General features: G+C 44.7%; 1 protein-coding gene across 2 annotated transcripts in view; it reads right to left on the bottom strand.

Moving 5' to 3' along the window:
- The window catches only part of LOC138361402 (DNA-binding protein Ets97D-like), a 196,506-nt gene that overhangs the window by 131,433 nt on the left and 37,838 nt on the right, over positions 1–27,235 (bottom strand). For both annotated transcript variants that reach the window (XM_069320741.1, XM_069320740.1), the window contains exon 4: positions 3,776–3,905. In XM_069320741.1, coding sequence (XP_069176842.1) covers positions 3,776–3,905 — 130 coding nt within the window. The remainder of the gene's footprint in view (positions 1–3,775; positions 3,906–27,235) is intronic.

Here is a 27,235-nt window from a genome sequence, read left to right on the forward strand (position 1 = left end):
TGGAGCACATGACTGTAAAGCTGCCGCCCAGTTGGGTGGGTGTGGAGCACATGACTGTAAAGCTGCCGCCCAGTTGGGTGGGTGTGCAGCAAGACTAGTAACTGTGTGACTCACCATAAATGTAAAGTGCCTTGTATAGTGACTGTTGTGAGCCTCTTGTTGAATCACTTGTGACACAAAAGATTACTGATGTGTGTATTTGTGGTGGTGATTAAATATGTATGTGTATGTATATATGTATACGTATGAATATGTACATGTATGCATAAGTATGTGTACATTAATAATTTTGTAACTAGCGTCAAAAGATTGTTATTTGCTTAGCTAAACGAACTAGAGGGTTCAGTTCCTGAACCGATTATGTGCCTCTGTAATCCTTTACACCACCGCCCACGGGATGTGTATTATGGGGTGCATAATAAAGAAAGAAAATGAATGGACCGAACCCCACAATTCATTTAGCTAAGCAAGTTACAATCTTAATGAGCTAGTTACAAAATTCACTATAAGTCATCACATCATAAATGGGTTCGAGATCGACCACAAGTAGTGCATTACATAAATTTATCAGTATTGTGCAGCCTGTGATCCCCGCCTGGCTGGATACTGATACCTAGGTAATTTTCATGTGTCCGGACACCGGCAATAAGGTGGTATTATTTATTTAACTTAAGATATATATATTTTTAAATGTTGTCACATTAACGGCTACATCTTCCTTTCTTCTGACATATAGATTTTTAAGATTAATTAAAATATATGGAAACTAATTATACAATTTATTGGCTGGTGTGCAGGGCTTCACACTCTCAGAGCTAGCCATCAAGTAACTATCAAAACGCATATATCTTCGTTTTCACTTCAGTTATATTTATGACAAAGGATTTTAAATGTAGCCTATATTTCTACCTTTCAGATGACATAAATACTTTCGTTAATTACAATATCTAGATCAAACTAACATTGATTTTCAAAAGGTTGTATATTTTCCATCAATGGAGAGCATCAGCCAAGAAGCCTTCTTTAAAATATGAATATCTTTCCTCACCCAATAAGATCTAATCTCTGAATAAAACGCAAAAAACGACTTGATTGTAACCTATCCACCGCTGCCCATTGGATGGGGGAGAGGGGGTTATGTGTAGGATAAACATATCAATTGTGACACTAGCCCTCCATATATGTCAGTTGCTTAAATTATAAACTGTACTTGTGGTCGGACTCGAGCCCATTGTTGATGTGACAATGTGTATTGACTTTTGTAACTAGCTTATCAAGATTATAACTTGCTTGGCTATATGAATTGTGGGGCTCATTCCCTGAGCCCATTATGTGCCTCTGTAACACTCCACTATCGTCCATAGGATGGGTATGGAGTGCATAATAAATGAACTAAACTAAGCTCTGCCTTTTTGATAACATATACAATTATAAGCTTTATTTGTGAATCTCAATTAATTAAACAATATATCACAGAGCCTGTAGGGTTCGGTGAGATGAGCGAAGAGACATGGGAGATTTTACATAAGTACAGTACATGGTAGTTTAAGTAGCGAACGCATGTCAACGAATAACGAGTATATATAACAAAACCATTGTCCTATGAAGTCGATTTAACTTCCAAACATATATTTTTTAATTAATGTTAAATGTTTTCTGGCTAGTTATGTTAGATTTTATTAAAAATACGTATTCTACTTGTTAACATTATAATTTAAATTTGTGATAATTTGAGCAGAGAAGTGCGACAACTGGATATGCCAACAAACACTTTCCAAACAACGATATATCTTGGATAAGTCGCTCCACAACATTGCTGCTTGGACCATCGACTTCCTTTAATGCTACTTATTTCATAATGAAATTATATTAGTTTGGAGTAAATATATGTTTTCTCATGTTCTGCATTCAGCACCCACATTATAGTGAGTAAATATACCATATTACTTCATTACTTAAATAATGCTAGGAGGGTTTGAGTAGCTTTGGGTCTTTAGTGCACAGAATCTCCAATAGATGGGGCGAGAGTCGCCCCATCTCTCTCACCCGAGAGAGAGTCGAAACTTAATTTAAAATTGATATATCTTTGTTCTCGAACATGATATATTTCATTTGGTGCAATTATAATAATGTTCATATATCGGTCTTTCTGGAGGCATATAAGATTTTAGACTTTATTAGCGTATCTTTGTTAATTATACAATATATCGGCAAGTGCGTAGGCGTCTGCACTCCATGCCCGACAAGCTACCAAGCACTACTATAAAAACATATGTATCTTCACTTGAGCTATAAATATGTCTATTGTAATGTATTTAAAATGAAGCTCTTATTTCTATCTTGCTTAAGACTTATAAAACATTTGTGTTTATTAACGAATTTACGTGAAATAAACATTGATCTGAGAGAGAGTTGCTCTGTCGTTCAGTCTGTACGGGGTGGGAGCTCCGTAATTTTTAAAATACAATAATCTTCATTAGAAATTTAAATACGTCTATAGTAAAGTGTTTAAAGTGAAGCTTATATGTCTGTCTTTCTTGAGACATATAAAACATATATGTTTACTAACGAATTCACGTGAAATAAACATTGTTCTGAGAGAGAGTTGCTCGGTCGATCTGTCCGGGGTCGGAGCTCGGCTATTATAAAAGTACACGTATCTTCGGTTTAAATTTAAATATGCCCATGGTAAGGTATTTAGAATGAAGCTTATATTTCTATCTTTCTTGTGACATATAAAACTTTTACGTTTATTAAGGAATCTGCGTGAAATAGGCATGGTTCCGAGATGAATGCTGCGGTTTTCGAGCTCGACGCGCGGCAATGGACGCCATATACACATCCAGTGGGTGTTATTGGACCCCATACCCATTTTATGGGTGGTTGGAGCCCCATACCCATTCTATGGGTGGTTGGAGCCCCATACCCATCCTGTGGGTTGTAGTGGACGCCATACTCATCCTGTGGGTGGTATTGGACCCCATACCCTTCCTGTGGGTGGATGTGATCCCCATACTCATCCTCTGGGTGGATGTGACCCTCATACCCATCCTGTGGGTGGTATTGCACCCCTTACTCACCTAACAGGTGGTAGTGGACAATATACCGATCCTGTAGTTGGTATAGTAGACACAATACCATCCTGTTTAGAGTAGTTTACCCCATAGACATTCCAATGAACCATCGTTTTCTGTTAGCGTTCCTACAAAACATCTTTTAAAGATTTGTAAAGCACTAACTATGGTATATAATATTGATTGGTGAAGGACTGTTATTCTATGTAATAATTTTTAGTGCTTATTATAATTTACTAAGAACAACTAATATTTCTCAAAACAAAACTACGAACCTTCAATAGGAAGTAGCTGATCTATAATATTCTAAGAGCATGGACAATAGTAGGTAAATTTCACAACCCATGTGGGACCTGAAAAGTACAATTTTCCTTATAATTGAACCAATCACGACTATTCTGCTATCTAGGTTGACGGACGGGTACTGTGAGACGCAAGTTGGTACGTGAGGAAGAGTTTGGGCCTTGGAAAAAAAAGTAACTGGGAATATATCACATATTTACTAATTCATATTCAACATATTGACTTTAAGCATTAAGTCATATATGTGCTGTCTTGTGTGAGAACGGGTTGTATTTAGACCCATTAATAGCAGTCTGACTAACAACACCCTTGCACATTAACAATGCAGTTACTGAAATACAGTACTTTACAAATGACAAGAAAGCAATATTAAAAGTAAATTGTCAGCAATACATTACCTTCATTAGGCTTTAAAACATCCAAAATATCAATACGGCCTCCAGAGTCATCAGGCTTTACGACGAACTGGATCTGTACGAGACCAGTACTAGTACCACACTGTTCTTGTAATGTGTCGTCATCACTGAGCTGCGAATTAGTGAAAACCAAAATCAGTAATTTACCCCCGTTTATTAGTAAGAAATACAGGCATTCAATTAAACCAATATAATAACCACCACGATACCTTGCTTCTTGCTTTTATAAAGGGAAGGGAAAGGGGAAACCAGCACACACACAGGATTCTTGGTCCTCCTTGCTCTTGTTCCAATCCCTTGTTGCTGCACTGTGGCAATTTTTAACCACTAAACTGTGCAACCCGCCTGCAGGCACTCGACTGGGGGTGCACAACACGCCTCCTGGATCTAACAGATTATAGCGTATGATTCAAAACTCCTGCTGCTACATGGGGTTCACATCAGCTTCCTCAGGGCTCTTGTAAACCGACACAATTTCTGGGGGGAGCCCCGTCGGCTCCCCGGAGCTTTACCGGCTGATATGCTAATGTCAGACTTTGGCATCAGTCATGTGTATGGAGTTCTAGGGCCTACCGGGGACCACGAGCCAGAACCTGGCCCCCTCAGAGAGGCAAGGGGAGCAATGGCCTATAGAAACCCCCGTGTGGTTGGAAGCATTCTATGTCTGCCATCGACCGGGTCAAGCATCCAGAAAGGTAAGCATTTTAAAAAAAAAAACTATTCTGGTGAAAATTGCTACCTAAAGCCGAACTAGTGGATAGAACTCTTCAACAGAAAACAAGGAAACTAGTATGACGTCATACGTCACCGCGCCGCTGTCTGTGCAGCTCCCCCCTCCCCGGGAGGGGCAAGGGGGAGCCCCAAACCTCCCACGCTGGCTATCCACCCATCAGTTCTTCGGCTGATGCTATAGGCAATGGTTGTGCTCCGGCTCCAGTGGTTGTTTCAGCACTGTACCTAGAGTGTGGTGTCTGTTTTCTAGGTGGTGCGTGAGCCGGGAGTGATTCTTCAGTACTCGGGCTGCATGCGCCTAGGGTTCCCTTCCCTAGGTGCCCTGTAAGTATTGCCCTTGGGGCTTGGGGCCACCTTCCACAAGTTCCTTGGGTCCTGCCCCTGCTTGGTCGTTTACTGCTTGGTTTTCGGCCGCTCTTTGTGTGCTCGGGTGTTCTGTCTCCCTTGTTCGCCTTAGAGTAAGGGGCAGTTTTTGCACTGGTGGGGCGCAGGGTACTAGGCAGCTTGTCTTTACCAATCATAGCGGCCGGCTCTGTTCCGCTTGGGTACGCTGTCCTCTTGCAGGGTTTTCTTTTTCTTTTTTTTTATCTACCTGGTGGGGGGTCTGCCTTCGTTCTTGCCCCTTGTGTCCCTTGTGTTCTGAGTATTTTCTGGTGGTACCCCTGCTAGGTCCCCGTGAGTGTACACGTCCCGGGGGTTCAGCTCTTAGAAAGTTGTTTGGTAGCTTTGGGTGCCAGTTAGCAGTACCCTGCCTGGGATTACCCGAGTGCGAGTCCTCTTATAGTAAACGCTCGGGACCCTGGGAAACCCATGGGGGAGCGCGGGTCCGATGGATGTGACCCCAGAGTCCCCCCCTCGCTTCCAGCGAGTTTGAGGGTTGCTCTCACCCTTTGTCTCTGGGTGACTCTCTGTTTTGCCTCCGTCTGCTGCCTGTGGGGTCGGTGACACCTTCGACCCGGAGTCCTGCGAGTTTGGTTGCTCGTTGTGGCTCGGTTACCCAGTTGTGCTAACAAAGCGGGTGCGGGCAGCAGGGGCGTTGCACTTGAGCCTTGGTGGTGGCAACGTTCTCATGGTTTCCTCCCCGGGAGCCCCGGGGCTGCCCCGTTGTAGTTCGTTTTGGGACTTGGGGGTGTTGGTTGCTTCGGTTCCATCCACGCCCCCTTGTCTTTCCCCTGGATCACCCTTCCTGCCTGCATTATGTTCCTTACCGTCTGTAGGTTCGGGGTGGGGTTTTTGATGGTGTTGAGACTCGGGCAGTCTCGGGGAATTCCCCTTCCGGGGTAGTGACGGGGGCATTTGAGCCTGTTCCTCCAGCCGTGTTGTACGAGTCTGCCAGTGGGCTCCCTTCATTAGTGTTTTCACGGCTGCCCCGGTTTTCTGGTACGGCCGGGGCTTTGGGGGAACGGCTCGGCCCCGGGGCTGTCGTGTAAGTTCCCGGGGCTGGGAAGGGGCCAACTTGGGGGGCCTTGGCCCCGTTGGACCCTGTGGGGGTTTTTATCCCCCTCTAGGCGGGGCTTGTGGTTACGCGGAGTGGGGTTTTTCCTCCCCACTCGCCGTATGTGTTGTTGGGCGTCGGCCTCTCCCCGGGCTCGGTTCCTTGGCCTTTGAGTCGGTTGGTTCCGTCCTGTGGGTGGATGTTTCCTCCCACCCCTTTTTGGGACGGTGTTTTCGTCATGTTTCCCCGTTCGATGGGGTTCTGCGTGACTTCTGATCTCAGGTGCGCCTGCGCCTTCGTATGCCTTCGGGACTAGTGTCGGCTTCTGTGTTCTCGAGGGTACGGGATGGTTTTTCGCTACTTCCCGCATTATTGGAACGTCTGTCGCCCGGTTGGGCAGCTTGTCGCCCGGTTGGGCAGCTTGTCGCCCGGTTGGGCAGCTTGTCGCCCGGTTGGGCAGCTTGTCGCCCGGTTGGGCAGCTTGTCGCCCGGTTGGGCAGCTTGTCGCCCGGTTGGGCTGCTTGTCGCCCGGTTGGGCTGCTTGTCGCCCGGTTGGGCTGCTTGTCGCCCGGTTGGGCTGCTTGTCGCCCGGTTGGGCTGCTTGTCTCCCGGTTGGGCTGCTTGTCGCCCGGTTGGGCTGCTTGTCGCCCGGTTGGGTTCCTTTTTGGGCTCTTTGCTTCTTTGGCCGGTTTTATTGTTCCTGCTTCCTCTTTTGGCTACTTTTCTCGTGCAGTAGTCCTGGCTGGCGTCTTCCCGCAGGGAGGGTGTGCGGTTCGGCCAGCTTTGTTCGGAGTTTGTTTTGGTCCGGGCGGTGTTTCAGGGTTGGTGTTTTGCGCCCTTTTTGCTACAGTGCTTCGCCTCTCGTTCCTCTCCCTGGCTGCGGTATGTGCCCCTTCGCGCCGGGGGTGTCCTGGTTCCCAGTTGTGGGGAGGACACTGTGGTTTTCCCTGCGTCATGGGTGTGGACCGTCTCCTTCGCCTCTCCCTGCTCTCCTGCGGGTCCAGCAGGGTCCGGCTCAGGCGTCTTCACCTGGCGGTGCTCCCAGGTTCTTCTGGGCACGGTTGAGTCGTGTCAAGTTCGTGCCACCATTCGCCAGGTGAGTTTCTGCGGTCTGGCATCTTTTGGCCGGGCGCTGGATGCGGTGTTTATATACCTGTCTTTATTCAGGTATATTTTTGTACGACTGAGACCGTTCGCACACCAGTGACTGTCCCTTTTTTTTCAACCCTTCTTGTCCCTCTTATGTGCATGTCCAACCCATGCTGGAGTCATTCAGGGGACCCTCCTTTTTAATGTTGTGAGGTGTGGGGGTTGCAGGTTTGGTTCTGTACTCACCTGGTAAGGTTACTGGCTGTGCTTGCAGGTTTTGAGCTCTGGCTCTTGGGTCCCGCCTATCTGGTAGAACTTGCGGGATAGTACCAGTGGAGTGCAGTGGTGCTATTGGCACATTTGGGGAACACTGTATTACCATCAGAGGTCTGTGCTTGTTACACGACCTACTTGCGAGCATAAGCCTTCTTGCTGGTTCGTCCGTGGACTTCCAGGGCGCACTAGCCTGTTTTCGTATGGCAGTTCCGGCCCGTCCTGGTTGTGGGGGGTATGTGGGTCGGCGGACTGCTCCTAGCAGCTGCCTGGTGGGCCACCCTCTGGCCGGTCTAGCCTGGCCTTGGGCCGGGCTTCAGGTGTAAAAGAGCTCCCAGTACCTCATCCAGCGGGTATCGAGCGGGGTTTCTCCGCCGTCGGTCGCCTAGTGCAGGTTTCTGGGCCTGCAGGGTTTTGTCGTGTCTCCGTTGGTCCTGTCTGGGGTCTGCCTGCTCCGTTCTCTGCCTTTGCGGAAGGGAGTTGCTATTTACATGTTGCATGTTGCAGTGGTGCCTGTTGCTGCTGCTGCACGTGTGCATTGATACCGTGTTTCACGGTGGCGTGTCCTTGTTCCTGTGTCCGGTTGTGGAGTGGCACTTTGCTGCCGTTTTGTGCCTGGGGGATTGCGTGGGGGTTTTTCTGTCCCTGCCTGATTGTCCACCCCTGGTTGTTCTCCTGGGGTTTTTGTGCTTCTGCTCTGTCTTCCTGCCTCCTCTGCAGCAGGGATGTTCTGCATGTGTTCTTAGGCGTTGGTCAGCCTGTGTCCTGTGATGTGCTTCTTTGTCTCGGTCTATTGCAGTTGTTCGTACCCCTTGGTTCGGGTACTGTTCTGGCGGCGACCCTTTCGCCTTCTTTGTTTTCCTAGCTTGCCCTGCCGGTTTTTTTTTTGGGGGGTCTTGCGATGTCTCGCGTCGGACTCGTCGTTTCTGAACTCCTGGCGGGCTTGCATGCTTTGGGGAGTTTTTCTGTTCGGCAGACGTTCCATCTCCTTGTGCCGCCTGGGTTTCGGTGGTTGCGCCCGAGATCTTCCCGCGGCTCCGCCTTTTTCCTGGGCTCGGAGGGGCCTTGTCGGGGCTGCTTATGTTCTGCCTCGCGGTCTCGCCTCCGGTTGGTGGTCGGGTGGCTTCGTGGTAGGTGTCCCACCTGTGTGCTTCTCTTGGCGGCAGTATGGGGTATTTTGGCGGTCCTTCCTTTTCCTGTCCCTTCTTAGGTGGTTACTCTTGTTAGCTTGGTTTACTCTCGGCTTGGTTTTCTGGTGGGGGTTGGGGGCCGTCGTCTTGCCACATACTGTCGCCTCTTTTCGTGCGGCGCGGGCGGAGCCGCTTCAGCTTGCTTTCGGTCTTGGTGTTGCTTCTGCACCGTTAGTCAGCTGTCTTGTGCGTCGTTTCACCTCCGGCCTGTTCGTGCGCCGCTTGCACCATCCTGGTCACTGGTCAGCGTGCTCTGTCTTCTCCTCGGTTGGTAGTGCCCCTTCGGTTCCGGTGTGTTTTTTCGTCGGCTCTTTCCTTTGGGCCTTTGCCTCTGGGGGTCGAGTCGCTGAGTTTTCTTGCTCCTTCGGTTTTAGCGTTTTGGTTGTTTGGTGGCAGCAGTCTCCATCTTTTCTGGCGTGGGGTGGGGCTGCTGCATTCTAGAGGGGTCCAGGGTTTGTTGGTGCTTCGTTGGTCGGGCCGGGGGTGTGTCGTTTGTGTTCAGTGGCGGCCCTCCACTGTTGTTTGCGTGCCACGGCGTTTGGGTCCGGAGCGCGTTTTGCGTTGCTCCGGTTCTGTTCTTCCTAGTTCGCGGGTGATAGTGTCCCGGGTGGTCAGCCATGTTCTTGCGGCTAAGCTGCCTGTGTTCTTCCCTCATGCCTGTGGCGTTCGTGGCCTCGCTGCTCTTGCTGCCGTCTGGGCGATGTGGCCTTGCGGTCTTTCGGGCATGGATTTTTGGTGTTCGTGCAGGGGCGTTGCTGCTCGTGGTTCTCGTGTTGTTCTCAGGATTTTCGGGGCTGTGGCGCCTTGGGTTGGCGTTTGCTGCCGGTTGTCTCGCCTCCTTGGAGGGCGCGTGGTGTCCGCCTCCCGGTTCTGTCCCTTTGACCTTCCTCTGTGGGTAGTTAGCTCCGGGGAGCCGACGGGGCTCCCCCAGAAAACCAGCGTTGAATGTAATGAAACGCCATTTTCTGGGCGAGACCCGGAGGCTCCCCGGCAACCCTCCCTCCCTCCGGTCGGCGTTTTTTGTGTGTTTTGACATCCAGCCTCAGAACTGATGGGTGGATAGCCGGCGTGGGAGGTCTGGGGCTCCCCCTTCCCCCTCCCAGGGAGGGGGGAGCTGCGCAGACAGCGGCGCGGTGACGTATGACGTCATACTAGTTTCCTTGTTTTCTGTTGAAGAGTTCTATCCACTAGTTCGACTTTAGGTAGCAATTTTCACCAGAATAGGGGTTTGTTTTGGAATGCTTACCTTTCTGGATGCTTGACCCGGTCGATGGCAGACATAGAATGCTTCCAACCACACGGGGGTTTCTATAGGCCATTGCTCCCCTTGCCTCTCTGAGGGGGCCAGGTTCTGGCTCGTGGTCCCCGGTAGGCCCTAGAACTCCATACACATGACTGATGCCAAAGTCTGACATTAGCATATCAGCCGGTAAAGCTCCGGGGAGCCTCCGGGTCTCACCCAGAAAATGGCGTTTCATTACATTCAACGCTGGTTTTTTTTTAATCATTGGCAACATTCCCGGGTGCGAGAGCCTCAGTAATGAGTGACCAAGGCTGGCACACGCAGCATGAGCTCACAGCACTGCTGTGCAGCTTGTGACCACAGCATTGCCTAATGTCAAAATGTATATGTAACTGCTATTATTTAGCCCTGATAGTATTACAGAAGAGCCTGAGTGTGATAATGACTGTGTACAATGTTCAAATATCAATGAATCAATGCTGTTCACGATGTTCACAGCACTAGCCACAGCACCACAACATTATTTCGTCCATCTAGGAATCTTCAAATGACTTCTTATGTTCCTTTACAAAATAAACTTGTAGTCAGTTATTCATTTACAGGATTTAGTGACCCGGGTTGTGATATTAGCAGGATTGTAGTGATAAGTAGTGTTGGATATTTCCAACATCGAATACAACATTGTTGTATTCTCATTACTTATTACTAATCATATTAATATTGTTGTAAGTAAAATTAACAACTCGTAGAATTCTCCTGTACTAATAATTCATCTGTGCATTAGGCTAGAATTCTCACGTCATCTAACGCTAGTATTGTGTCAGATTTCTTTACAGTAAAACACATTATATACAATTTGTGTGAGAATTAAATACGATTCTCCATAATTAAAGCATTCTGTATGACAACTGATTGCAGACGAATTGTTCTCTAACTAAAAGCCGAATAGAGCGTTAGAATTATACCGTCTACCTCGCGATAGTGTTAACGTCATCAATGAATGCCATGGGGAGACATTAATTCCTCTCCCTTATATATTTACTATTCTAAAATAGTTAAATAATAATATTCCGTTCCTCTAAATAATAAACCCGTCCAGTCTTTAGAGTTTCAAGCGCGAATGCGAGAAATATTAATGTTCATGCCAATAATTTGTGTAATGAACGTCGACTCGGCGTGGGGTAGGGGACGCGACGCCATCCTCAGTCGAGAAGCGGACACGTGCAAGGCCAGAAGGAGGCAAAGCTACGCTTACCGTACTCAAAAAAGACGCCATTGTCCAGCAAATAGGACAAGTGTGTCCATCCTCAGATGAAAGCCGCCACTGTGAGGCGTGAACGACCTTGCAGATAATATCTTCAACTAGTGCTGGTGTTAAATAAGGGACCCCTAGACTTGGTTCCTGACGACACGTGATCAGCCAGCTTGAAACGCATCAATCCAGGATAGGTTCACCGGAGCCTGGGATGCGAAATTACGGCAATCTTAATACTTACACAGTGCCCACAGCTAAGTACCTTTTATTTGATGCATCATTTACAGGTTTAATAATAGCGGGGTGATTGCGCGTCACGCGGCACGACAACACCTAATAACAGGCGATTAGAAATTTCTCTGTAGATATCAATAATCTTGAATATGTATTGAGTAGTTAAATCAATTGCTACTGGTAGTTATTTATTTTGCAGCTCGAGAGATGAATTCCTCATGCTGTCTTCTCCATGTTAACCGTGTCAGACGTCGGTGTACCAGACCTGGAGATTAAGAGGACTGCCAGGTTTATCTAAAGGAATCTATTACCAGCTAAGGCTTATTTCTTTTACTCATAACATTGCAATTTGATACATTCAGAATGTTTTCAACATAATGTGTGATTTACTGTAATTCATTATTATGCACATATTCATGTTCTTCTTTGTATGAATAATATTATATTCAACATTAATTATAGGATTAGATTATTATTAATAGAATTAGTGAACGAACCACACTGATTCCTGGACGTACTGACCTCCAGTAATAACCCCCCCAATGTAGGTGTTTGAGGTTTGGTTTTTTAATAATACAGCCCATTAATTATTCTTATGATCATACTTTCTAGTCATATCCATAGTCACTGGTTTTCTCTAGAACTTTATTTAATGATCTAAATTCTCAGTTTCCCTCTTCACTTTAAAAGCGGGTGGTCCTTCGTAATTTAATTTACTACTTTAATTATTAATTAATCAGAATCAAACCCAAATATCCCACATTATGGTCCTTTTCGAACCGGATAGGCATTAAATTTATAATTAAAATATTAACCATTAATAGCTAATCCTTGTGTGATAGAAGCTAGACTAACTATTTAATCAATTGTGACAACTAACATTGTAACACATTAGTTAGCCTAGATCACACTAACATATTGCTACTTTTATCTCATGTATAAAGTGGCTTTAGTGGGTCATAGCCAATTACCCACAACACTTAGACCTATACCTCACACCGAGGTGAGAATCTTTAGGTCACCAGGAGCAACAGCTCACAACTTTTACAATAACACCACCCTAACACCTGCGTTAGAGTGGCCTCACCACCTAACTATCATATACTTAGGTGGTAATGACATCCACCCCACTCGTCATCCAGCCGAGGTGATCAAACACCTCAAAAACATAATTTCTTCTTTCAAGCTCATCAGTGAATCAGTAGTATTCACATTAGTGGAGCCTCGCCAACCTAACCAAGATAATCGTTGGGGAGTAACTCCGGAATACTACCTGAGAGCTGCTAAGTACATAAATTTCAGACTGAAAAAACGAGTGAGATTGGATGCCACATATATACAATTTACAGCCAGACCTTACAGACAGAACCTGACCAGAGACGGTGTACATTTGTCAGGGGAATCTAGGTTGCATGTGGTTGACAAGTTAATTAACACCATCAACCATCACAAAAGGCTGTGGCTAGCAAGCCAAACTTAACTGTACATAATTATTCACCTGTGTGTGCAAGAGCACTCTTATAAAACAAAAAAACCAAAAATACAGCACAACTATATTTACCTTATTGCACCACAATAATCTTTACCCATGTTATTAGGTAGAATTTAGGCTGAGATTGTGCTGAATTTGGTACAAGCCCAGACTAAATAATTTTATAGTTCTTAGCTAGGAATTATTATGACTAGATCTAAAACTAGTCAGTGTTGTGTATATATTACATTATTGTGCTGACCCTCTACAGGGTGGGATAAATTTTGAGATAACTCTGATTGGAGTATCTCCATAATATTTCTCTTGTATGCATTATTTTGTGTATCTATTTTGTGCATTGCTGGATTATCTCCATTAACTCTGATGGTGATAAGGATGAGCTAACCGGACGAGAACTAATGGTGGAGTTCAGACAGTACACAAAATATCTAGCTATTTGTTGTTAGGTAGGTAGGTACATTCAACCTCAAGTGAGGTAAATCATAAAGTAGTCCTCTTAATTTAGGCTACAATTAATGTTACCTGTTCACTAATGAACAAGTATCCAAGCTTCATTAGTAATACATACCCTAACACTGTGAAGTTTGAACCTAAGCCCAACATGGCTACTCCTGAACAATTGAGGAGAACCTACATTGGCCTTAAAGGTCACTTGACCAGGTTAATCAATAAGGCTGATGCCTTAACTAAAGATAATCCCATTGACTCTTATCACTTAGAGTCAACAGTTAGATTGGCTGATCTGAAATTTGATCAAGTCAGAACTGCAGGTCAATCTTATCTTGCTCTGCTAAATACTGTAGAAATTGATCCTGATGAAGTAAGTCAAATAGTAAACGACATCTCCCAATATGAAGAGGATACTCATGATAAAATTTTCAGGCTATCTAAATTAGCCAAACAGTCTGGATCCAATGCCAGCAACACTGGGTCTCACTCCAATAATCACTTATCTGAGGTTCGTTTACCTACTCTAGACTTGCCCACCTTTTCAGGATTAGATACAGAAAATTGGGACAATTTTTGGACTTCCTTTGAAGTTCACATCCATAAGAAACAGTCTCTAGACAAGGTTTCTAAATTTTCATACCTACTCAGTCTTCTCACAGGAGAGGCTAAAAAGGTCATCCATAACCTTACTCTTGATGAGAGTAATTATGAGGAAGCTATAAAACTCCTGAAGTTGAACTATTGCAACAAAGAGTTAAGTATAGCCACCCTTTATTATCAATTGCTAGATCTGAATGCACCAAACAGTAGACCAGAGTCACTTCAAAGCTTCAGACTAGAAGTAGAGTCTCTAGTAAAGGCCTTAGGTACCAAGGTTAATATACCTAGTTCTGAATGGTCTATCAAGCTATTGTTACAGAGGAAATTACCTCGGAATGTCTTGACAGAGCTCTGCTCACATTATAATACTGAGTTTCTTACTCTCGATCAGATTTTCGAGGGGTTGAGGATCACAGTTAATAGGTTAAAGACTCATGACAAAATTAAACCTGAGTCTAAACCAATCAATACTGATATTTCAGTCAAACCTAAACAGACTCCAAGTAAGTCTAATAAATATAAATCCAAACCTACTCCATCCACCAGGAAAAGAAGTGGAAATGTAGGTACCTACTCAGTATCTCCTTCAGAGATAACTCATGACTTGTCTACTAAAGAGACTAAGTCTATTAATCAAAGAAAGTGTCTGTTCTGCAATCAGGAACACACCACTTATCAATGCTCTGCTTATCCTACGTATAATGCTAGAGTTAAAAGGTTACAGGAATTGCACAAATGCACTAAATGTATGGGTTCTCATGATCCCAAGCAATGTGCAGTACCACTACGTACTTGCAACCGTTGTAAACAGGGTGTACACCACTACGCCTTATGTAGGAAATCTCCTACACCAACTATGCCCACTGGAGAGAATTCTACTAATTTTACGTCAGTGCAATATTGTAAAGTACATCACGAAGTGAATGTACTCGCTACTGAGTCAGGCAACAGTACTACCTTGCCTACTGCTCAGCTTAAATTAATAAACCGACGATCTAGAATTAACAGTAGAGGTCTCTTTGACCAAGGTTCCCAAAAAACTTTCATCACACAACAGTTGGTAGATGATTTAAATTTAAAACCTACCAAAAGTGTGAAGTTAAACATTTCTGGTTTCCTATCAAATAGTGGACCACGTGACTACAAGGTAGTCAAATTACTAGTTAGATTAGGATCCTCTGCCAGCCCCATTCATGCTGTGGTCGTAGATAAGATTCCTACGGACCTACAGGTCACAGGATTAGCTCGAACTGCGAGACACCTTAAGCGAAACCGCATGAGGCTAGCGGATCATAAAATAAATTCCGATTGTCTCACAGATATTGGAATATTAATAGGCGCGGATCATTATTACAAGTTTATCACTGGATGCACTAGGCAACATGGTATGAATTTGTTGTCGTCCGCAGGGGGCAAATTGCTCACAGGACCCGTGCTTTTCAGACAAGGTCCAACGCCCACAAACCAACAAACCAATAATGTAATTGTGGCGTGACTAGGCTTAGAGCAGTCACCCCTACGCTTCAGGGAAATAGCCGAGGACATTGAGTCTGACCCACCAATACATCGTTTGTGGGATTTAGATACGTTAGGCATCATCCCTGAGCAACCAAGTCCTGATGATACATGGACTTACCAGCAATATCTGGATACGGTTGTCTACTCAAATAAACAATACTGGGTAAGACTCCCATGGAAGTTAGATCATCCCCAACTTCCAGTGAATTATTTTATGGCAGCCTCACAATTGCGGTCTCAATTAACACGACTGCAGAAGCAGCCAGAGAAATTAACCATGTATCACCAACTTATCCAACAACAACTTAACAATAAGTTCATTGAAGTTGTTGAACACGATGACCGAAAAGCAGGTCATTATTTACCTCACCATGCTGTGGTGAAGGACTCACTGACAACACCTATTCGTATTGTCTTTAATTGCAGTGCTAAAGTAAAGCCTAATAGTGTGTCTCTAAATGAATGTCTCCAAACGGGACCTAGCCTAACACAAAGGCTACATGACGTATTGTTACGATTTCGTACAGGCATTTTTGCCTACACTGCTGACATCAGCAAAGCCTTTCTCCGAGTAGGATTGCAGGAGGAAGATCGTGACTACACAAAATTCCTCTGGTACAAGGATCCACTGGATCCTAACAGTGAAATAATCACCTATCGGTTCGCCTCTGTATTATTTGGTGCTACATCCTCACCGTTTCTTTTGCAAGCCACATTAGACACGCATTTGAGGAAATCAGACAGCCCTTATAAGGCAACCATTAGCGACAACTTGTATGTCGACAATTTCCAGGGGACAACTAATGATCAAGCTGATCTGGTAGAAATCTACCATGAGGCTAACCGTGAACTGTTAGGAGCTAATATGCCTCTACAGTCATGGGCCTCAAATAATAAACTACTTAACCAGTTAATTGAGAAGGAATTTCCCGATTATCAGGTACCCAGTAGCTTAAAGGTTCTAGGTGTGGAATGGAACACCAACACTGACGAAATGAATGTCAAGTCAGTGCAAACTGATGACTCCACCCTTACCATGAGAACACTGCTCTCATTTGTCAGTCAACCATTTGACCCTTTAGGCCTACTTAGTCCTATATTAATAAGGGGTAAACTCCTAATGCAGGAGTGCTGGCAACAACATATGGGATGGGATGACCCGTTACCAAGTGAGTTACAAGCCAAATGGCAAATACTCTCAACGGATTTTAATCAGTTAGGTGTTTTGAAATTTCCACGTAATGCCTCGGGACCAAACTTACCCACCAATTTGCACGTTTTTTGCGATGCCTCTGGCAAAGCATATGGCGCAGTAGCCTATTTAGTTAACAGTGCTCAATCAATTTTACTCACATCAAAAGCAAGAGTTGCTCCCATCAAAAAGAGATCCTTACCTCAGATGGAATTGACTGCGTTGCTAGTGGGAGTAAGGTTAGCCCATTGCCTGGCAAAGACACTCAGTAATATCCACTTTGGTGAGATTGTAGTGTGGTCAGACAACGAGGCAGTCTTACAATGGGTAAGAAACCATAATAACAAAACTCCTTACGTCAGTAATCGCGTCAGGGAGATTCATGATTTATCCGCAGGTTATAAGTTTAGACATGTCCCTACTAAGGACAATCCTGCAGATTATTTGTCGAGAGGATTGACATTAAAACAACTTGTCAAATCTTCACTGTGGTTCAACGGACCTTCATGGCTTGTTGGTGGTCAGTGGCCCAAACAAAAGCCACAAGTCATCGTGACCAATATCACCACTCCCATGAAGGACCCAGAGCCTCAGCGAACATTAGCCATTAATCCTCATCATTATTCTAATTTAAGCAAATTGTTACGAGTGACTGCACACGTGTTTGATTTCCTCTCTAAAATAGGAATACAACACAAATTCCCCAATCCTGTTCATTATTGGATTAAACGGGCGCAGCAAGAGACTTACGGAAGCGAATTTGAGAATCTTCCGGATAAACTCACTAAATCTCTGGGCATCTGGTACGATGTCAACACTCATAACATACTACGATGTGGAGGACGTTTGCTACATGCAAAGATTGACTTAGACACTAAGAACCCAATCCTTTTACCTCGCCACCACATCATAACTAAACTTTTTGTCTTACATCACCATCAATATGGTACCCTACATGGTGGAGTTTTAGATACGCTCACCGATCTTAGACAAAGGTACTGGCTTCCTCAAGGTCGTCAGACTGTTAAGACCATTATTAAATCTTGTGTAATCTGTAAGAGATACGACGCTAGAGTCTGTCCTTACCCAGGACCTCCTCCACTCCCAGAAGAGCGAGTAGTTCATCTTCGTCCATTCGAAACAACTGGAGTAGATTATACAGGAGCCTTACTCCTCACTGATAACCCAGATAATCTACCAGTGAAAGCGTACATTTGTCTCTTTACCTGTGCTACAACCAGAGGTGTACACTTAGAGGTCACCCCAGACATGAGTGCTGAAGCGTTCATTCAAGCTTTCCGCAGATTTGCTGCCCGTCGATCATGTCCTAGATTAATGATATCAGACAACGGATCTAATTTTGTAGCGGGAGAAAGCTGTTTACGAGACGTCTGGAACCACCCTGAAGTGCAATCAGTCTTACAAAGAAGACAATGTCACTGGAAATTCATAGCACCAAGAGCCCCTTGGCAAGGTGGGTTCTATGAGCGAATGGTAGGCACAGTCAAAAGATGTCTAAGGAAAACGTTACACCGACAAAGGGTCAGTTACTCAGAACTCCAAACTATTGTTGTAGAAATCGAGGCGCGAGTCAATAACCGCCCGATCACCTACCTGTCTGATGATTACACCCAGAGAGAACCACTGAGCCCCTCTCACTTGATCCATGGAGGTCTATTGAGCCCTCTCATCCCCTTAGTCGAAGAGGACCCAGTAGACCCATCCCATGTGACTCGAGGAGACTTGGTGGAAAGCTACCAACATCTTTCTAGAGTTATCAACAGGTGGAATGAGGTGTGGACTCGAGAATACCTCACAGCTCTACGAGAATACCACTACGGAGCTTCGAGTCCTTACAATAAGGTACAATTAAAACCTGGAGACCTTGTACTAGTCGACAGTGATGGACCAAGGTCCGAGTGGCCTATAGGAAAAATCGTCACCATCCACCCAGATCGACAAGGTGTCCTAAGAGTGGTTAAAGTCTTATGCAAGGGCAACACTACTCTAAAAACCTTAGAGAAGCTGGTTCCCCTAGAACTGACTGAACAAGACTATCAGCCAAATCCAGCTTCCCCAGTAATTTCTGAGGACAATGAATTTGTTCCTCCAAACAACCGTCCCACTAGAGCTGCAGCTCAACAATGTAGGCGGAATTTGCGAGCCTATTATAACTCTGAAGAAGAATAATTTCCTTCATTTCCCCCTAAGGAAACTGTACTGATACTACGATGTGATATCGCGTAACGAAACATTACACGTCACTATGACCCAAGATGTCGCATCACTGTAGATTCTGTTAGTTTAAATTGGGAGAGTTAAATTTATAAATATTGTGTAGGCTACAAACATGTTTCAGTTGACATGTGAATAACAAGACTTAAATTCTTGTAAGTCCTTGATAAATCCGGGACGTTCGTTATGTGTGTACTAACATACTAACATACTAATGTGTTAATCTTAATATCACTTCGGGATAGGTCAGTACAACACAATACACTGCGACCCTGGGAATCCCCCCCCGGAGTTATGTTGGATATTTCCAACATCGAATACAACATTGTTGTATTCTCATTACTTATTACTAATCATATTAATATTGTTGTAAGTAAAATTAACAACTCGTAGAATTCTCCTGTACTAATAATTCATCTGTGCATTAGGCTAGAATTCTCACGTCATCTAACGCTAGTATTGTGTCAGATTTCTTTACAGTAAAACACATTATATACAATTTGTGTGAGAATTAAATACGATTCTCCATAATTAAAGCATTCTGTATGACAACTGATTGCAGACGAATTGTTCTCTAACTAAAAGCCGAATAGAGCGTTAGAATTATACCGTCTACCTCGCGATAGTGTTAACGTCATCAATGAATGCCATGGGGAGACATTAATTCCTCTCCCTTATATATTTACTATTCTAAAATAGTTAAATAATAATATTCCGTTCCTCTAAATAATAAACCCGTCCAGTCTTTAGAGTTTCAAGCGCGAATGCGAGAAATATTAATGTTCATGCCAATAATTTGTGTAATGAACGTCGACTCGGCGTGGGGTAGGGGACGCGACGCCATCCTCAGTCGGGAAGCGGACACGTGCAAGGCCAGAAGGAGGCAAAGCTACGCTTACCGTACTCAAAAAAGACGCCATTGTCCAGCAAATAGGACAAGTGTGTCCATCCTCAGATGAAAGCCGCCACTGTGAGGCGTGAACGACCTTGCAGATAATATCTTCAACTAGTGCTGGTGTTAAATAAGGGACCCCTAGACTTGGTTCCTGACGACACGTGATCAGCCAGCTTGAAACGCATCAATCCAGGATAGGTTCACCGGAGCCTGGGATGCGAAATTACGGCAATCTTAATACTTACACAGTGCCCACAGCTAAGTACCTTTTATTTGATGCATCATTTACAGGTTTAATAATAGCGGGGTGATTGCGCGTCACGCGGCACGACAACACCTAATAACAGGTGATTAGAAATTTCTCTGTAGATATCAATAATCTTGAATATGTATTGAGTAGTTAAATCAATTGCTACTGGTAGTTATTTATTTTGCAGCTCGAGAGATGAATTCCTCATGCTGTCTTCTCCATGTTAACCGTGTCAGACGTCGGTGTACCAGACCTGGAGATTAAGAGGACTGCCAGGTTTATCTAAAGGAATCTATTACCAGCTAAGGCTTATTTCTTTTACTCATAACATTGCAATTTGATACATTCAGAATGTTTTCAACATAATGTGTGATTTACTGTAATTCATTATTATGCACATATTCATGTTCTTCTTTGTATGAATAATATTATATTCAACATTAATTATAGGATTAGATTATTATTAATAGAATTAGTGAACGAACCACACTGATTCCTGGACGTACTGACCTCCAGTAATAACCCCCCAATGTAGGTGTTTGAGGTTTGGTTTTTTAATAATACAGCCCATTAATTATTCTTATGATCATACTTTCTAGTCATATCCATAGTCACTGGTTTTCTCTAGAACTTTATTTAATGATCTAAATTCTCAGTTTCCCTCTTCACTTTAAAAGCGGGTGGTCCTTCGTAATTTAATTTACTACTTTAATTATTAATTAATCAGAATCAAACCCAAATATCCCACAAGTAGCGCTGTGCGTAGTATTGTGGGAGGAGGAATTTTGGCAAGGGAGAGAGGGAATCGAAGTAATGTCACTGTGTGTGGCAGTCTTGTATTGCTCACCATACTGGCTAAGTGGTTCGCTATGGCAAACACGTATGAACGTAGGTATATACAATGTGTGTACATAGTCTAATAACAGCAACAGGAGTATGTTGGGAGGAGCCATTTTGGTGAGGGAGGTGGCGTAGTACTGGTTGCATCTGTGTTGGAGGAGTGTAGGAGGGCTGGCTGGGTGTGGCAGCTCATACTCGCGGAATTCTGGGCGGGTTGATAGTGCATGTATATTGTGTGTGATAGTGTATAGTGTGTAAATATGTTGTAAATATCCATAAATGAACATGAAACATTGGATGTATGAGCAATATATGTGGACACATTTGTGATGCATGTAACACAGCGTCTTGGGACAGTACAGATGTTCTACTGCCATAATATTGTGTACGTGTTCATTATACATATGGCATGGAAAAACAAAACAAATGTATTTGGAAATGTACGCAAAAAATGAACAAAAATATATTTGTGGCAACTCGCGCATGTTGAAGCTGGCGAGCGACTGCCCCTGGGAGTCTAAGCCATGGGCAACCACCAAATTGTGACGTTACACCCCATTTTCTGGACCCAATTGTGGCCAAAGTAAGTACAATTTTGATTTTTTTTACATATCAGGGGAAGATCAGGGAAGAGTAATTAACATTTTCAAAAACAAAAAAAAGTTTTGCCAAGAATTTATTTCCAGCGCATGGGGGGGAAAGGGGGAATACTGTATTTAGAGCCTGAGCAACACAGTGGTTATTGACACATTGCAGCTACTTTTTTTTTCCATGCTCATCAGACTCTCAGGAATCGCAGCAGACTTTTGTGATGGTGAGTGTGATGAAACAGACAAAACAAAATAAAACAGCGTTGAATGTAATGAAACACCATTTTCTGGGCGAGTCCTGGAGGCTCCCCGGAGTTATCCAGGCTGATGTGTATATCGTTAGACTTGGGCATCAGTGTGAATGGAGTTCTAGGCCTACCGGGGACCACAGTCAGAACCTTGGCCACGATGGAGCCAAGAGGACGCCTCTCTCTCTCGTGGTAAGTCTCCAAGCGAGGTAGGACCTGGAGCAACAGCTGAACTGGAGGAAAGAGGTAAAGGAATGCCCCCTTTCCACCTTGACCAGTCTTGCAACTGCCGGGTGATCCAGGAGCCCCCCAGAAACAAGCACATGTGGGACCACAGCCAAAGGAGAGACTCCGGAAGGAGAGACTCCGGAAGGAGAGACTCCGGAAGGAGAGACAAGGAAGTGGTCGAAGAGTCCCACACAAGACCCAGCCAGGTCCAAACCTGGGAGGGGACCAGATGGGACTTCCGCCAGTTCACCAGGAACCCAAACCTGGCAAGCTCTACCCCCTCTGAGGTAGAAAAAAAATAGAAAAAAATGGAAATACAATAACAAAAGGAAAAAAGAAAAGCAAGAAGCCGACTTGTGAACAGAGCCTTGCCAATGGATGAAGACGGCTCTGGAGGAGGCACTGGCACAAAAGAAGCACCAAAGGCCCACCTCGACAAGCAAAGCCAGAGCCCCAGCACGACCACAAAACTCCTGCCAAGATCCAAGGAGTGCAGGCTGCAAGCCAGGAAGACCCCCGAAACCCTAGAAGAGGCTAGTCCGGGATGCAAAGGAGGCAACTACCAAGGATCACCTGAACATCCACAGGGAAACCCGAGAGGAAAACACCTCCGTAACAAAACCGAAGAACCCAAAGGAACCTAGAAAAGAATCTGGGGGAGCCCAAACCACCATATTTGCCAGCAGAAAACGCACCACAAAAGAAGGGCCAGACCCATGACCCAGCAAAACCCCTGACGAAAACAGCCAGAAAAACGTACCGAAACCAGAGGGCCGAAGGCAGGGGAGCCAGCAGAACCAACAGGGCACTGACACAGGAACGTGTCAGTATCAGTAAACTCGCCAAACCCAGGACCCAGTACCCAATACAGACAGCAAACACAAGACCGGGCAAAGAGACTAACACCCAACCAGTCCTAGTAGAACAGACAGGGCAGGAAAGAAGAACAAAACAGAGAGAATGGCAATGGGAAGATAAAAACTTCAGCGGAGGCGAAAACCGCCCCCAAAATGCGAGCTCTCCTGAAGAAAAGGCAGAGTCCAGGGGAAAGGCAGTAAAGAAGGGGTCTGCTGGCAGGACCCAGAATCCTCAGCAGAAGGAACAGGCTTGAATGCTTCTAACCCCACCCTGAATGGGGCAGCCCCCCGAAGTCTTCCCGAGCCGGAACTCGGAAGACGCATCCATAGGTCCACCGAGCCCTAACAGGGTTTTCTGGGGCCCGTTGGCTGACTGCTATGGGAAGCACAGGCAAGGTGTTGCTAACTAGGTAGACCCAAAATTAACAAAGCGGGAGATCACAACACTGACACCCCTGCAACGTGTACAATCCCAGGGTCCTAGTGGAGGGCCACCAAAATATTATAAGAGGTCCTATAGCCACATAAAACAAAAATGAAAAGAAAAATCCCACAAAAGTACGTCCCCAGAGAAAACAGGAACCGGCCGCTGCATAGGTAAGCTGGCTGCGCAACACCTTGATGCCCCAACCAGCAACAATACCACTTCCTACGCAAGGCCAAACAAGGGACATTAAACCCCAGCTGGCCCCAAGGGCAAGGTAAATGCTGAGCAGCAAAAACCTCTATGAAAATGGTGTCCCGAACGCACCAGGGAAGATAAGCCTGACACGCAAGAGTAGTACTCAAAGGGGACTTGGAAAAGGCTGCCCGAAGTGCATGCAGCCCCAGTACACTTCAGGTACACCTGGTCACACACCACAAACAGCAGAGGACGCCATGAAGATAAACACTGCTTAGACTCTGAAGCCAGAGTCGACGTCCGCCCAAGAGCACATCAGCCAATGAACTGAATGACTTGGGTAACCGGCATGGGGGAGCAGTGTGAACAGGCGGTGCGGCGGTGATGTGTGACATTTGCTTGTTTGTTTTTTCCTTAAGTTCTAGGGGTTCTTCCTCCCTGTTCAGTTTTCTGTCGCAATTTCTTACCTAGTGGAATTTGTTTGGTTATGCCTACCTTTCTGGGTGCCAACTCTGGTCGATGGCATACATGGAATGCCCCCAACCACATGGGGGCTTCTATAGGCCATTGCTCCCTTTGCCTCTCTGAAGGGGCCAGGTTCTGGCCAAGGTCCCCGGGAGGCTGAACTCCATTGACCGATGCCCCGACTAATATATAGCTTATCAGTCCAATAGTTCCAGAGAGCAGTAGGGACTCCCCACAGAAAAGCAGACTTCTTTTCATGCTCATCACACACATAGGGGATTATCTTCTTGAGGTTATCTTAAGAGGATTGCAGGGCTTAGCGTCCCTGCGGCCCGGTCCTTGACCAGGCCTCCTTTTTGTTGCACATCTGCAGGAAGCATCCCATAGCAACTGTCCAACTCTCAGGTATCTATTTACTGCTAGGTGAACAGGGCATCAGGGTGAAAGAAACTCTGCCCATGTTTCCATCTCCGCTGGGGATCAAACCTGGAGCCTTAGGACTACGAACCCAGAGCGCTGTCCACTTAGCCATCGGGCCCCCTTGGAGGAAAATCGGCCTGGGGTTGAAGCACTGTCACCTTCTTTCTCACATTTCAAGACTTGCCTTTCTAAGGTTCTCTGTGTGGTTGTTTGGTTCGGCTAGTTCGCTATTTGTTCCTGCTCTATGGCTGTGTGCATGTTTGCTGCTTTGATGCCTTTCTTTGTCATTCTGCCCATGGCCAATATACAGGCTCGAGATTTCTGCAGGTTCTTATGATGTTGCCCTCTCATTCCTGCTGGATATCCTTTGGTTGTTATGGCTGCTATTCTTTGCCCCAGGCCCTCCTCTCCTGCTGTTCTTCTTCCACAGGCAAGTCCTATCTGGCTTTTCTGATTTCCATACATAAAACCCAGACATCATTATGAGTAAACTCGGGGACCTACTGAGGCCATTCAAATAGAAATGAAGTAACGAACATAATGAAATACTGTTTGCGGGTAGGCACCCTGTAGAGCTCCGCCCCTGCCCTGTCCCACACCTCCAAGAGATTTTGGGGTTTCTCAAAAAGACATCTCCCAAGTGAGGGGGAGGGGGGGCAGCAAACAGGCTTGCAGAAACCCCAGGTGATGTGGGCTGCCCTCTAATGGTGGTCAGGGACAACAGGATGAGGGCAAGTTACCCAGCAGCAACAATCATTTGCCTCGTTGTCATAGGGGGAGGGGGGGCTAATTTTCTTTGAGCAGTTGCTTCCTTTCTTGCACCTATATTGTTATCTGTTTTGGGTTGATTTATGATCTCTCAAGCTCCAATTTGTCTTGTAGAGTGATCCAGATTCTGGTTTTAGCTTCTATTAGGCAAGAGACGAGTCTTGGAGGACTGGAGCATTGGGCCAGGACTTGGCGATACAAGAGCTCGGCTTGGGTACCACCAAGCCTCAGCCTTTGGGTACTGGAGGACTGTTGGGCTGATGCTTGGTGATACCAGAGCTCAGCTTGGGGTCTACTGGAGGACTGTTGGGCTGAACATAAGAACATAAGAACATAAGAACAAAGGTAACTGCAGAAGGCCTATTGGCCCATACGAGGCAGCTCCTATTCTATAACCACCCAATCCCACTCATATACTTGTCCAACCCGTGCTTGAAACAATCGAGGGACCCCACCTCCACAATGTTACGCGGCAATTGGTTCCACAAATCAACAACCCTGTTACTGAACCAGTATTTACCCAAGTCTTTCCTAAATCTAAACTTATCCAATTTATATCCATTGTTTCGTGTTCTGTCCTGTGTTGATACTTTTAATACCCTATTAATATCCCCCCGGTTATGTCCATTCATCCACTTGTAAACCTCTATCATGTCACCCCTAACTCTTCGCCTTTCCAGTGAATGCAACTTAAGCTTTGTTAATCTTTCTTCATATGAAAGATTTCTAATTTGGGGAATTAACTTAGTCATCCTACGCTGGACACGTTCAAGTGAATTTATATCCATTCTATAATATGGCGACCAAAACTGAACTGCATAATCTAAATGGGGCCTAACTAGAGCAAGATATAGCTTGAGAACCACACCAGGTGTCTTGTTACTAACGCTGCGATTAATAAATCCAAGTGTCCGATTTGCCTTATTACGAACATTTATGCATTGATCCTTTTGTTTTAAATTCTTACTAATCATAACTCCCAGATCCCTTTCGCAATCCGACTTCGCAATCACAACACCATCTAGCTCGTATCTTGTAACTCTATCATCATTACCTAACCTCAGAACTTTACATTTATCAGCATTAAACTGCATCTGCCAATCCTTTGACCATTTCAAAACCCTATCTAGATCAACTTGAAGTGATAGTGAGTCCTCCTCCGAATTAATTTCCCTACCGATTTTCGTATCATCGGCAAATTTGCAAATGTTGCTACTCAAACCTGAATCTAAATCATTTATATATATTATAAACAACAGAGGTCCCAGGACAGAGCCTTGAGGCACTCCACTTACAACATTTTCCCACTCTGACTTGATTCCATTTATACTAACTCTCTGTTTCCTTTGGTATAGCCATGCCCTAATCCAGCTTAATATAGCACCCCCAATACCATGAGACTCTATTTTTTTAATCAGTCTTTCATGTGGCACTGTATCAAAAGCTTTGCTAAAGTCAAGGTATACAACATCGCAATCCTTACCACTATCAACTGCCTCAACAATGCTAGAATAAAAAGATAACAAATTTGTTAAACATGAACGGCCATTTATAAAACCATGTTGCGACTCAATTATTAATTTATGTTTTTCAAGATGAAGACGAATTTTATTTGCTATTATAGATTCGAGTAACTTTCCCACAATAGACGTTAGGCTAATTGGTCGATAGTTAGACGCAAGTGATCTATCTCCTTTCTTAAAAACTGGTATCACATTAGCAACTTTCCAAAACTCTGGCACTCTGCCTGACTCTATTGATTTATTAAATATGGTTGACAGTGGGTCACAAAGCTCCTCTTTGCATTCTTTAAGCACCCTAGCAAACACTTCATCCGGCCCTGGGGATTTGTTTGGTTTGAGTTTTACTATTTGTTTAAGAACATCCTCCCTGGTAACTGCTAAACTCGTCAACCTGTCCTCGTCCCCACCCACATAGACTTGTTCGGCTGAAGGCATATTGTTAAGTTCCTCTTTAGTAAATACAGATACAAAATATTTATTAAAAATACTACTCATCTCTTCATCACTATCTGTTATTTGACCTGTCTCAGTTTTTAATGGACCTATCCTTTCCCTAGTCTTAGTACGATATAACTGAAAAAACCCTTTAGGATTTGTCTTTGCTTGCCCTGCTATGCGAACTTCATAGTTTCTTTTTGCTTTCCTTATCTCTTTTTTAACATTTCTAACCAGTTGTACGAATTCCTGTTCTAAAGTGACCTCCCCATTTTTAATCCTTTTGTACCAAGCTCTCTTTTTACCTATAAGGTTCTTCAAATTCTTTGTTATCCACTTTGGGTTATTAGTATACGATCTATT

The sequence above is a fragment of the Procambarus clarkii genome, unplaced genomic scaffold (assembly GCF_040958095.1).
Source record: "Procambarus clarkii isolate CNS0578487 unplaced genomic scaffold, FALCON_Pclarkii_2.0 HiC_scaffold_347, whole genome shotgun sequence".
NCBI classification, from domain to species: Eukaryota; Metazoa; Arthropoda; class Malacostraca; order Decapoda; family Cambaridae; genus Procambarus; species Procambarus clarkii.